This window comes from Enhydra lutris, unplaced genomic scaffold (assembly GCF_002288905.1).
Source record: "Enhydra lutris kenyoni isolate GAN:26980312 unplaced genomic scaffold, ASM228890v2 scaffoldscaffold22, whole genome shotgun sequence".
In the NCBI taxonomy this organism is placed as follows: domain Eukaryota; kingdom Metazoa; phylum Chordata; class Mammalia; order Carnivora; family Mustelidae; genus Enhydra; species Enhydra lutris.
The window spans coordinates 11,560,080-11,574,196 of record NW_019154106.1 but is presented as its reverse complement, the minus strand read 5'-3'; the positions used below and the strand labels follow the sequence as shown (position 1 = coordinate 11,574,196).

Genomic DNA, 14,117 nt, shown 5'->3' with positions numbered 1-14,117 from the left:
AAAAGGGATGTGGACAATGCTGTGTGTTCCCACTCCCCCCAGCTTTCAGTTACCTCTCTGCCAATGCTGAGGGCAGCCAGCAAAACACTGAAAAGGATATATACACTAAATGTGGTTAACTACCCTTTTTCTCCCCCAATTAAAAGGCAGCAGCAACAGGAGCAGCACCAGAAAAGGGCATTAGGGAATGTGTCTCTTATTTGTACTAACTTCTCCTCTAATTGGCTATCTCTCTTTCTAATCTAACGCCTACCCAAAACTTCCACCCTCCTCCCAGCATCGCCAACTTCCCAAATAATTTTGCCCAGATTCCCAACATCCTGGGCTGAGTGCCTGTTAATGAGAGGTACCTGTTGGTTGAAGCTGGGTACAGCCATCTGCTTAGGTGGGGTGCCTATGGGGACGGCTCTAACAGGAGGACTCCCAATGATAGGTGACGTTGACCGCCGTGGTAATGCGCGCTCAGAAAGGTCTCGATCGTCTTCTGGACCCTGCGGGGGCCTCTGAGGCAGGGCATATTCTAATACAGATACTGTGGGCATTTCCTAATTGACAAAATCATTAAAAAAAAAAAAAGAAAAGAAAAAAAAATTAGTCCATAACAAATGTTTAATAATCTGCACAGATGCCAAAAGCATCTTAAGAAATTTTAAAATTTTATTTCATATCCAGTTAACATTCCCTCTCTTTGGTGCCCTCTGAATTTTGATAAATACATATCATGGATCTACTGCCACGATCAAGAACAGAGCAGTTCTGACACTCCCCCAAACTCCTGCTGTAGTGTCCCTTAGCAGACAACCATTGGTAGACACTGACCTGTTCTTCATTCCTATGGTTCTGCCTAGAAATGACTTAAGCAATTTGAATTATACGCTAACAAATTCAAATTCTAATGGCTCCCTTTCAACCTTTCAAAATAAAGCACAAATGAGCACTGCATGAAGGCTGAGTAAATAAATGTACAATCAACAGGTACAGCTATGAGGAGGTTAAGTAATCAACATAATAACAGCAAATGATATACATCAACACATTGCTTCAGTAAGGAAAGGGTCAAGACAGGAGTTTTCGGATACTAGGAATTTGTATAAGGAGAAAATGTTTCATACCTGAGCAAGCAGTGGCCCTCGGATTCGCCTCAGAACTTCAGACCCATCCCAGATGCTGGAATTCAGACTTCCTGGTTGGGGCTACAAAAAAGGAAACACATACACAAAGTCTGGAGTAGTGAGAGGTTTCGGGATGCTCTAACTGCTTGTGGTGAACAAGGCTCTGAGAGAGTCTCAACTGCTTGAGAAGACGAAATTACAGCACTCCAGACGACACCTGACTCCCCCCTTCACCTGCTCCGATCAGGAATTATATCAACAATTTTCTATGGTATATGCAAGTTTCTCAGGGTAGCAGATGAAACAAAACGGCACAGCTCAGTACTTCACCTTAATTACTAGTCGGCTATAGTTCTCAGATCAGAGTAACTTACTCACTTGCAGAACTGGCCTGGTCTGCACTGCCCTCATGATAGCTGGATCTTCTAGCTCATTTTCAATCACCATCTTACTGAGCCTTTCTGCCAGATTCTCCTCATGGTCACCCAGCAAGTCCATCTCATCCCTTTCTCCGTTGCCTGTTTGTTCATTAACTGCCGCCGGCAGCTTCTCTTCCAATTCAGCCAGGCGCTCATGCGCTTCCTGCCAATCATCATCTATAAGAAAATCACAAGAAACATAGTTTATACTGAGACTAAAGGTTGGATGAAATTCTTCTGTTAACCAAATGAACAATTCTAACTTCAGAAGACAGTACATTTCCACTTGAGAGAAACAAAGTAAGATTTAAACTAAGGGTCATAGGAAAGTGGGCTTTTCACTATTAAGGACAGATAACATCCTACCAGGAATATAATTCAAGCACTTAGAGGGACAGCTTAATTCATTACCAATGGCATTCAAACTGTATTCTGAAAACAGTTTCTAAGCTTCTAAGCCGGTGATAGGTATGTACACAACAACTCACTGGTTTTGAGGTTTTTTTTGTTTTTTTTTTTTTTTGGTAAGATTTGTATTTTTTTATCAGAGAGACCATGCACGTGCGAATGCACAAGCAGGGGGAGTGGCAGGCAGAGGGAGAAGCAGACTCCCCACTGAGCAAGGAGGGACTCTGATCCCAGGGCCCTGGGACCATGACTTGAGCCAAAGGCAGACACTTAACTGATGAGCCACCCAGGCATCCCTAGTTTTGAGATTCTATGACATATCAGGCAAAAAAGGGAAGTTAAAACCCACTGCGTTAGCATACATGTTCTTTTAGATTATACCTGACATCTTCTTTACGAGCTCTCAAATCTACTCATGTCATTCAATTAATATTTGTTGAGCACCTATTATGTGTTAATGTTTTAGGCACATGGGATAGATCAGTGTACAAAAGACAAAAAGATCCCTGGTCTCCTGCAACTTTCCTTCAAGCAGGGAAGAGACAGATAACAGATAAAAAACATAACAAATAAGTAACTTAGATACTGTATGAGATGAAATACTATATAGGTATATGGAGGAAAAGCAGGTTGAAAACTTCAAACGGGACAGAGCGGTACACCTCATTGCGAGGGTGACATCTGAGCAAAGATTCAAGGGTAAGATAGCTAGCCATGTAGATTATCTGGGAGAAGAGTGTTCCACATAGAGGGCCAGTCCGTAGAAAGGACTTAAAGACAAGGGATGATTTTGAGAGTCAACTAGGACTGTGTCTGGATTGGAACGATCAAAGAGAGTGAGGCCAAGTAGCTAGTAGGAGGGAGCTCCTTCTGGGCCTTTTGGGTCATTCTGATTGACATGGGGGGCCACTGGAGGTTTTGATGTGGCCTTTCTGAAACAAACAGTCTGGCTGCTGTACTAAGAACAGATTCGGGATGTGAGGGGTGGGCAGGAAAAAGAGAAAAAACACCGGAGGCATGGGGGCCTGCCGGGTGGCTAGGGCAGCAACACCAGGGCAAAGGTGGTGGCGACCCGCAGCTGGGTCCAGTCCTTTTCCGCGTTGACAATGCCCTCGCTATTCCTGCACACTCCTATACGGCGGTTTGTAGCTCTAGCACTAGCTTGTTTTCTCATTCTGTATGCCGACGCAGCATTATTTTGGAGTCCTGCTACAGCATAGGTAAAAATCTTCACAACCCTCTGTCAGCTTCTCTAGAACTAGACCTTATTTCCATCACTCTGTCATTCCAGTGCTCCTCCATCTCATTCCTCCATTCTGCTGCCACTGCACAAGTTCGACTCAATGTTTTTCCCCTTCTGGCATTCAAATTCAGATACCTTTTCCTCAGCCTTTTCATTTTAATGCTACCTTCACCTCATCTAAACAGGCAAGACTTTCAAACTCCACAAAAACCTAATGTATCTGTATATATTTTATTCTTAGTTCGTTCTTTACGCCCTATAAAATTCAACAGAAAACGGTAACAGATCATTCTCCTCTCTCTCTCTTTTTAAAGATTTTATTTATTTGTCAAGAGAGACAGCAAGTGCTCAAGCAGCATGCATAAGCAGGGGTTGAGACAGAGGGAGAAGCAGACTTCCCACTGACCAAGAAGCCCAAGGCAGGACTGGATGGTTTGGACCCCAGGATCATGACCTGAGCCGAAGGCAGACCCTTAACCAACTGCGCCACCCAGGTGCCCTGATAATTCTCTTTATAACTAACATAAAAACACAGAATTCTTTCTGCAAGTGTCCTCAATGGCAATCCTTCTCACATAATTTTTCTATGTACCTCATTAAAAAAAAAGAGGAATGAAGAACTGGAGGCACCATAACAAGAAAAGAGAAAGATGTCTGGTATACAACAAGGTTATAATAAATGGTAGCCACTTAAAAAAAAGAGAGAGAGAGATTCTTTAGATTTATTGACAATTTTCTGAGAGGCTCATGTACAACTTGTTAATATTAACTTTTTTCCTGCTTACAAAGAAAATCCTATTAATTAAAAATTTAAACATCACACAAATATATAACTTAGAAAGTTCCCCAGAATTCTACAGGTATGTTAAGTTTTTCAAAATGCAAACTATAAAGTTCAACTTGTTTCTTTTTATTTAAGCAATACATCTTGGACACTTTTCATGTATATACACTTGGCATGTAACTACTGATAACACTACCTCATTCTTTTTAATGCTGTATAAGATTCTGTTCTATTGATATACTAATTTAACTTATCCCTTACTGATGGAAACTTGGATTATTTGCAAATTTTCAATGTAGTGATTAATACTGTAATATATCTTAACATCTTATGCAAATATTTATTAAGTAGCTTAAGTCCCTTTTAAAATTCATGATTTTTATTTCATAACAATGTATCACATAAAACTGGTGATCCAAAACACAAGGGAAGGGAGACTTCCAGATGTATAATTCGGTATGATCCAAATCACTGTCTAGTCTGGGTACTGTGGTATATTTCAATGTATCACTTGCGGTAAAGAAAAAAATGCACTTTAGAAGAAAACTACAACATTAATTTAAATTATCAGTTATCTGGAAAAATATTCTTAAAGATTAGTGTTATTAAAAATCAATTGTACTGGGTATTACATGCAACTAATGAATCACTAACCATTACATCAAAAACTAATGATGTACTCTATGTTGGCTAATTAAATGTAAATTTAAAAAAAATCAATGTTGACATTAATATTTGTGTCATCTTTGCTAAGGAAGAGTAAGCTGAGTACGTTTTAAAGGACAGATTGTTTTTTGTAATTTTACTAATTCAGTGATGCCAAAAAATGGGGACTCTATAATCCTGAATGAGGGGATTTTTTAAAACATTTATTTCCCCAATTTAAGAAGTTAATTTGTGGGTGCCTGGGTGGCTCAGTGGGTTAAAGCCTCTGCCTTCGGCTCGGGTCATGATCTCAGGGTCCTGGGATCGAGTCCCGCATCGGGCTCTCTGCTTGGCAGTGAGCCTGCTTCCTCCTCTCTCTCGGCCTGCCTCTCTGCCTACTTGTGATCTCTCTGTCAAATAAATAAAAAAAATCTTAAAAAAAAAAAAGAGTTAATTTGTTAGTGGATTGCTCTAATGCAGAAGGATTCTTAAACTTGTGTTGTTTTCATTCACCACCTCCCATATTCATGCTTACTAAGTTTGTCAGAGCCTACCAAAGATGAACAGTTTGTCCTTAATTTAAAAAAACACTCGTTAAATAGCCCTATTCTGCAAGAAGGGCTCTGTTGTGAATTAACTATTACCATCTGAACGATGTAAGCAAAGGAATCTAAGCCACAGAATCCCATCATTATCATTTTAGGTTTTCCTTGCTCTTGTGAAAACTCATGTGAAGCAATATCAAGAGATCACAAGCCCCTACTATTAGAGGATACTTCACTCATATCTTTTTCAAATGATCTAAAAATAAAGTTACTCAGATATAACAAAGCTTGACCCTGATCCACAATGGTCAAAATAATAAAGGGTAGGCAAAGGTATACCAGAAAAATGAAGAAAAAGAAGTTTTTGTTTTCTTTCAACTAATTAATCTCTACCCTGATGTGACCGGTTACTGAATCCACCCACAGCTAGCAACTAGCAACGCCCAACCCAACTACCCCCCCCCACCCCCCACTGTCTGTCTCAGGAATAATTCTGAATAAATACCACATGAAAAGGCAGTACAGGTGATTTAATTTTAAGACAACCTAAGTCCCTAAAGATTATAGCAGCTATCAATAGAAGGGAAGTGGAAACAATGGGGGGCTCTTCCAAGCAGAGGCAGGAGATTCCAGAGATTCCCCAAGGACTGTTTAAACATAACGGGTAGTTTACCCTGATTGCATTTATAGTTACTTCGCCTCTCTCATAGTCTTCTATCTCATTTGTTAAAATGAGGATAATAACAGTACCTACCTCACAGGGTTCTTGTGAGGATTAATAATAAATATAAAACAGTCATAATGGTGCCTAGCAGATAATAAGCACTCTGCAAGTGTGAACTTTTATTTTTAGAGAATGAGCTGAGATTACTGTGGCTATTTACTGCTCTAAAGATGATGTAAACATTTTTCCATGCAGAAGACAAGGACTAGTTTCTTAAGGAAAGATGACATCAGAGCATTAGTAGCCAGTGACTTAAAATAACTACTAACAAGTATCATTCAAGACACTCACTCTGTGAGTTAAAAACTATCAAACCATAACATATGTCCAAGGTCTGACATTTTACCTCCTGATTTAAATTCTTCACACCAGCTATGTATCTACCTGTACGGTGCATTAAAGAAATCACAGGCTGACTTAGCAATTTTTTTAATAAATAAATCTGGGGGCACCTGGGTGGCTCAGTGGGTTAAGCCTCTGCCTTTGGCTCAGGTCATGGTCTCAGGGTCCTGGGATCGAGTCCCACATCGGGCTCTCTGCTTGGCAGGGAGCCTGCTTCCCCCTCTATCTCTGCCTGCCTCTCTGCCTACTTGTGATTTCTCTCTCTGTGTCAAATAAATAAATAAAATCTTTAAAAAATAAATAAATAAATAAATAAATAAATAAATCTGTACAATAGTTGTGTCAAGATATTATAAAGATGTAAGTTAAAAAAAAGATTTTATTTGAGAGGGAGCATGCACAAGCATGCGAGAGCATGAGTGTCGGGGGTGGGGGGAGTTTGGGGGTAGAGGACATGCAGACCAAGCAGACTCTCCACTGAGCAAGGAGCCAGCCACAGGTCTTGGTCCCAGAACCCTGAGATCACAACCTGTGCCAAAGTCAGACACTCAACCAACTGGGCCACCCCAGTGCCCCCTGAAGAATTAAGATTTTAACTTGAGGGACATGTGGGTGGCTCAGTCAGTTAAGTGTCCAGCTCTTGATTTCGGCTCAGGTCCTGAGATCGAGCCCTGTACTGGTGTCCCTGTTGAGCACCGAGACTACTTAAGATTCTCTCTCCCTCTGCCCTTTCCCCCCAACTCATATGCACACATGTGCTCTCTCTCTCCCTAAGATTTTAACTTTATAATTAGTGTATATTATAAAGATTCATATTTGGACATCTTTTCCCCATTACAAACTTTGCTGACCAAGAAAAGTCTTTCTTAATCACTTGTGCCCTAGGGTACAAAGTGGGCTAACCATATGCTATTTCACTGCCTTTACTTTTTGCTACCTGTTCTTTTAAAGTATAACCCTAGTGGCTTTTTCAACATGTGTGCACTTTTCTTTTTTCCCATCATATCATATATAGTTCTGTACACTCTAATGTCCTTTTAAGGCAATATTTTCCCTAACTTGTGAGGAACACAGAAGCAGAAAAAGACTGTCCATAGCATGCCGGAAGTCAATGAGAAGAGATGAAACTATTACTCTTCTGTCCAGGTTCAAAACTGAGGACATTTTAGTATGCTGTCTCATTTTAATATAGTATCTATAAATCAATCCCACCAACTTTATTTAAACCTGAGGAATTTGCTTAAAAAAATAATAACATTCAGTACAATACTTTAAGAGAAAAGAAGTCCTAGAAACATGCACACAATGTCTGTAACCTCTATTGTATCCTATAGGTTATTACTAAACTAACTTCCAAATACAATTTGCAATTCATATCAGTTCCTTGCATTTGCAATTCTAGTCAACATCTCTTCCCCAGTGATCTCCATGGAGAGAGAACAGCATCTTAGATCATGTCATCCTCTTGTAGGATCTCATCTCCTAAACTATGGCTATGATCCAAAAGGTCTTTGGTTTCCTTCTGTAATCAGTCTCACTTCTACCTTAAGTGGTTCTCCTGCTGCTCCTGAGAGTGGCAGTTTTAATCTCTACAGAATTTTGTAAACTTTGACTAAAAATACTATGCATTCTCATTTTTCCCAGTTAATTCAACTTGGTCTAAGTTTTAATAAATTCAAGTGGGTCACATCATTGCAAAACGAGTAGCCACTTTCACACCTTTAAAACCTTTTGTTTTTGATATTAAACATCTTAAGATCAGTCACTATTGTGAAATTTCCTCTTGCTACTTAACTTTGAATATTTGTTGCATAGACAGAAATGCTGATTTCAAAGAAATCACACAGATTTACACATCCCAACAGAAACATTCTTATTGCTACTTTTCTACACCAATGGTTAAAACAAAAATATTTGCATTAACTCTTACCTTTTTATTTATTTTTTATTTTATTTATTTATTTTTTTTTTTTAAGATTTTATTTATTTATTTGACAGGGACAGATCACAAGTAGGCAGAGAGGCAGGCAGAGAGAGAGAGAGAGAGAGAGGGAAGCAGGCTCCCTGCTGAGCAGAGAGCCCGATGCGGGACTCGATCCCAGGACCCTGAGATCATGACCTGAGCCGAAGGCAGCGGCTTAACCCACTGAGCCACCCAGGTGCCCCACTCTTACCTTTTTTTTTAAAAATACATTTTATTAGTATATTTGCTTAAGGATCTCTAATTCTCAAACTTTATCATATAAATCTGTTGCCTAAGTTTCCCATTTTAGATTACTATAACTCTGAGCCATGTTAAGTTTAGCCTGACTCTTTAATTGTTTACCCTTTCTAACTCCTAAAATACTTATCTATATCTAGGGATGGGAAACTTTCATCTGTGCAAGCACTTTTCTAACTTATGAAGACTTCCTATCACCACAATTCTTAGAACAAAATGTTTTTTATTTTATTGAAGATACTATGTAAGGCAATAGCGGGGTCATGCAATATACCAATGGTTACCTGAGTTTTAAAACATACCCACCCAAGGCCAAGTTTTCTTTTAGTCTACTAATTTTCCAAAACTTATATGTTCCATAAATAAAAATTTCCTTCTTCTAGGATTATTTTAAATCTTTATACAATGTCTACTTGTCTAACGACTAGCATACCTTAGAGCATCAACCTAGAGCTATAGATATTATAGCCAGAAGGCACAGGGCTCAGAAAGCATCTGGTTTTATATATAAATGAGGCAAAAAAGGGGCCCAGGGGATTGAGGTAGATGCTTCCAGTGAAGACTGAACTATTCTGAGACCAAGAATAGAATATTTTGCTAAATTTGTGAATGTAGTTACTCCTACTAAGACAAAGCACTTACAAAAGAGAACACTGGAAGAACAAGAGACCTAGATGACATTAAAAGAGAAAGATGTCACTTACCAACAGCACCTGACCCAAATGTATCATCATTGAATTGATCAATCTCTTCATCTTCTTCTCCCAAGCCCTGAAATGCATCTTCATCTTCATCCAGAGGACAATCCTCTAAAGACTAAAAAAAGAGAAAAGAGATTAGCTATTCATGAAGTTCACACCTTCATTTAAAAAATGTCCATTTTGGGGCGCCTGAGTGGCTCAGTTGGTTAAGTGACTGCCTTAGGCTCAGGTCACGATCCTGGAGTCCCCAGATAGAGTCCCACATCTGGCTCCCTCCTTGGCAAGGAGTCTGCTGCTTCCTCTACCTCTTCCCTCTCATGCTCTCTTTCTCTCTCATTCTCTCTCTCTCTCAAATAAATAAAGTCTTTAAAAAAAAATGTTTTGTCTTCCTAATCATCAGAATAGCTTATGATCTCTTGTAAACACATCATTTTTTCTACCTCCAATTTCCCTGACATTGAAAAATGGCAGTATCTTCTTTCAGTTTCTCTTTTCCGAAACACTTCATTTCTCTATCAAGAATCTAATAACAGTATTTCTTCATGCAACCAAGAAATTAGGCCCCCAACTTTCTTGATATCACTGGTTAGAATAGTAATGACAACTCAAAATGCACACTTTATCATTACTTTGAGTTTTATGTATATCTTTCAACAAAAATATCATGTTCCTCATTTTCAGGTCAAAATTTCAACTATTTTATTATGTCCTCTTAAAGTTTTCTCTTCATTTCCCCCCTCTGTTTTCATCTGGTGATGAAACAGAAAGCTAAAATCTCAAACCCAATTAAGTGAACTCGGGAAAAGCTATGATATGGTGAGTTCAAGTTGTGGCTCCCTTCTTACAAGTGGTGCAAACTTGGCTAAGTCATATTCTGGTTAACTCATTAAACACGTCTAAGTACCTAGTGTGTCTCCAGCTCTGCATTTGCTCAGAGTGGCAACAAAGGGACAATACCTTAGAGAGTTGTAAGGATTAAATGAAGCAAAGACTGTAGATTTGCTAAACAATGCTAGTTATCACCACAACAATTTAGGTCAGTTCTATTTTAAATACCACCCCCCCCCCTTTTCAGTTTTCAACTGATTTATTTTTCAAGTTCTCTTCTTTTGGAAACTGCCTACCGCATCTCATCCTCTCTCTCCACGTTTACATCAAGTCAGTTTGGTCTTGAACCATTCCTATCAAGTATCAACTACCTGTGGCCCCAATTTTCAAAGACTCAGAATCACAATACCACACATCGATAGCAGGTCTGTGATACACCTTGCCAGGCAACCTCCTTAAATAGGCTTTCCCAAAGGCAAGGTTAGGCCAAAAGGCCATTCTACCCGTCTTAAACCCTTCCAAACTTCCACAAAGCAGGCATGCAACAGCCTCCACAGCAGAGGCAACTTCCAGCGGCACTCCCCTCCAAATCGCCAAGATCAACTTAACCAAATCACTGTTTTTTTAAATTAGAAAGACTCTTCGGGATCACCCAGAGCAGCCCTTTCAGTCTACAAGTCTAGAAACTTTCTGTCCAGAGACTAGGAGTAGCTCAAGGTCATACAGCGAGTTAGTGGCAGGGGCAGGACTCTCGACTATTGCTACATTCCCGGGATGGTCACCAAACACAGGTCTGGTTCCCCTCGCCCGGAACTTCTACGGGACACGCCCCCTCCCAACTCCGAGCCCTCTTTGATAAACCGTCTCGGGCCCCAGTAAAGGGCAAGTCCAGGCCCCGCTGACCCGCTGGGTGCCCGTGCGCACCGGTGTGTGTGTAATTGGGGGGGAGGTGGTTCCGGGTCCAGAGCGGGAAACGCGTCTCTAGGCTTTCCCGGGAGATTCTCCCTCAAGAAGAGCCAGCGGATGGGTGCAACGCTCTCCCCTCCGCGGCTCCTGCCGGGGTGCGGGTGGGGGATGGCCTGGTTACAGCACTTAACGGGCCCTCCCCACCCCAAAACAGAGGCCAACTCTCCCCAGCGGCAACTGATAGGACTGTCCCGCCCCCTGGAGCCGGCTCAGCGCCCTCGGATTAAACCCGCGACCCCAGGCCCCACGCGTTCTACTCGGACCCCTGGGTCCCGCCGCCAGCCCCCTCCTTCCCCAGGGGCGCGGAACCGACGCGCCGGGGGTGAGAGAGGAAAGGGGGCGCGGGAGGGAGGGAGGGGTCACTTCCGGTCGCAAGAGCTCACCTCGTAGCGGAACATTCTTGGGGAGGGGGGGAGGGAGCGGGGAGGGGAATGGGGGAGGGAGGGAAGAAGCGCTGACTCCCCGGCTCCTCCGCGCGCGGGTCCTCCACCGGCTCGCGACCCCTGGCCGCCGCCGTACGCCGGAGCTTGCGTGGGAACGTGCACAGGCGCGCCTCGGGGAGGGCGGCCGCCCCGCTCGGCGCCCGGCGCGGCGGCTGCGCGAGGACAGATTTGGCGTCCCGTTTCCTAGTCTCAGCGGCGGGAAGGAGGTCCCGTGGAGAGAGACTGCGCACGCGCCGCCCGTCGGGGGCTTCCTCGCGAGCCCGACTCGCAGCTCCGCCCCCGGCTTCTCTGCGTCCGCCCAGCGCTCAGGTCCGAGTCACGAGTTTTCCGTCACCGAAGGGGCGGAGAAAACCCCTGTGATTGTCACAGGGTATGGCTTTAGAGAGCCCCAGGCCGATCCTGGGCTCGGAGAAATGGAGGTTCCTGGGCTGTTTTTCCAGCGACCAGCGCGGTCTTCGGGGGGCTCGGTGGTCCTGGCGAGACACCCTGTGCGCGGAGTGGAGGGGGCAAAACCCGACAGGTGCAGGTCCTCGAAAGGGGCTGAATTCGTCGCCGCTGTGAGCGGCACGCCACCCGCTGAGTCCACAGCAGGTCGGGGCTGTGATTTATGTGTCTCGAGGTGATGACGGCGCCCGGTTTTTAAAAAGCGGAGGCTCGTTCCGGGAGGCTCAACCGGGGTGATATTTTTAGGCGCCAGGCGCTCCGGGCACGTGGCGCGGGGGAGCCAGAAAGGGCAGCGCGGCGGTGGGCAGCAAGGTCAACGAGGCCGCCGAGCTCCACCCCGGCTGCGCCGCTGGGGGACACCGCCTCCAGAGCGGACCGAGCCCAGGAAAGAGTTTGTCTGGGTTCTGGTGGTTCGTCATCCATGCAGGCACCGCCCGGGCCCTTTCGGCCCCTTAGAGCTCATGGAACTCTCTCTTTTCCCCTAAGGACTAAACTTCAACCGCGAATAATTAATTCCTGTGCATTTCGCAACTCCTTTCTCTGCATGTCTGAAAATGCAGCCTGGCCTAGGAATGGCATACAGTAAATTCCTCACATGCTAATCAGATCCCAAGTCTGGACACTCTGGATTTGGAAATAGAAGTTCTGGGTGGGAATCGGTGCTTTGTCACTGGCCATCAGATTTGGGCAAGTTACCAAAACATCTCTGAGCCTTAATTTCTTTGTGAAATGGGTTTAATGGTACCTGCCTCACAGTAGTGGTTCAATGGTATAATGACGATTGAGGTCTAACCTGGCACTTTGCTAGGTGCTGTATATGGATTATCTCATTATATCCTTCCTTATGCCAACTCCACGAGGTAGGTACTATTATTTTCTCTCTTTTGTGCGTGAGGAACCAAAGGATTAGAGATGTTAAGTAATTTGCCCCAAACCACCCAATGGCAAGTGGCAATGCTGCCAGCTGGGGACTCTCTCATTCCAAAACCTAGTATCTGAAGCACTGTGATCCTTTAACAAAAGCAAGTGCTTGCGTGGGCCAGGCCTGAACCTTGAAGAGTAGCAGCCGGAGAATAAGGTGATTGTTGGGTTTCAGGCATGCACTGAACATTACAAAACAGTATTAGGGAACAGCAAGTCTTAACAATGACCAAAGCATGGGTGCTATAGACCAGAGGTTGGAAACTATGACTCTTGGCTGAATCAGACAAGTTGCCTGCCTTTTTAAGTAAAGCTTTGTTGGAATACAGTCACTCTCATTTATTTATAAATTGCCTTTGCTTTAGGGCAAGGAAGGCAGAGATGAGTACTTAGACTGGAGACCATTCTGCAAGCAAAGGCTAAAATAGTTACTCACTGGCTCTTTATGGAAAATGTTTACAAACCATGTTTTCTCATCACTGTGTTAGAAATCAGATGTTAAAAAGAAACACATCTCTAATTCATGGACTACTTAAGAAAATACAATGGCAAGCAGAAACTACTTAGAACTGAGTGATAAAAGATATCAAGAGATTCAGGATATAGCTAAAGAAGTTTATAAAGGAAAATAGGAAAGCTGAATATAAGTGAAATGGGTGAACTTGGGAAAGAAAGAAGAAGCAGTAATTAAGCAGAAGTCAAGGTGTCATTGGATTAACAAAATTATCCTTTTTTTCCTCACCTAATACCTGTTCATGAAGGAGTTTGAGAGTTCCCTAAAGAGAATAATGCATTTTTTTTAAAAAGTTGTGTAATGTAATTCTTTATTAAGTTGGGGAGGATACAAGTTTTTTTTGACAAGTGATTCTTTAGAGATAAGGTATGATGTCTCTGGAGAGTGTCCCTTGAGTGGGTGAAAGAAAAGTCTCTTGCATGTCAGATAATCGGTAGAAGAGGCTTTGATAGATGGGAGAGGACATCGGTTAGATAAAGCCACTGAGTTTTCTTTAGCGCTGTCTGTCCTTTCTCCAAAAGCTACAAATAATCCCTTGTGGTATTTATAGGCTCTATAGATTATTTTTTAAAAATTGAGGTAAAACAATCCATTTTCTTGTGAGACTATTTCATTTATTTATTTATTTATTATTTTTAGTTAACCTATAATGTATTACTTGTTTCAGGGGTACAGGTCTGTGAATCATCAGGCTTACACATTTCACAGCACTCACCATAGCACATACCCTCCCCAATGTCCATAATCCAGCCACTCTCTCCCTCCCCTACACCCCCCAGCAACCCTCAGTATGTTTCCTGAGATTAAGAGTCTCTTATGGTTTGTCTGCCTTCCCGGTCCCATCTTGTTTCATTTTC

At 42.6% G+C, this 14,117-nt stretch overlaps 1 protein-coding gene across 1 annotated transcript in view; it reads right to left on the bottom strand.

Annotated features, from left to right (window-relative positions):
- Nucleotides 1-11,347, bottom strand: part of LOC111150077 (PAT1 homolog 1, processing body mRNA decay factor) — a 30,531-nt gene extending 19,184 nt beyond the window's left edge. Inside the window, exons 1-5 of the mRNA XM_022507417.1 lie at nt 11,322-11,347; nt 9,148-9,259; nt 1,491-1,708; nt 1,113-1,193; nt 351-545 (exon numbers count right to left, since the gene is read on the bottom strand). Coding sequence (XP_022363125.1) covers nt 351-545; nt 1,113-1,193; nt 1,491-1,708; nt 9,148-9,259; nt 11,322-11,336 — 621 coding nt within the window. The 5' untranslated portion in view covers nt 11,337-11,347. The remainder of the gene's footprint in view (nt 1-350; nt 546-1,112; nt 1,194-1,490; nt 1,709-9,147; nt 9,260-11,321) is intronic.
- Nucleotides 11,348-14,117: the final 2,770 nt, after the last annotated feature.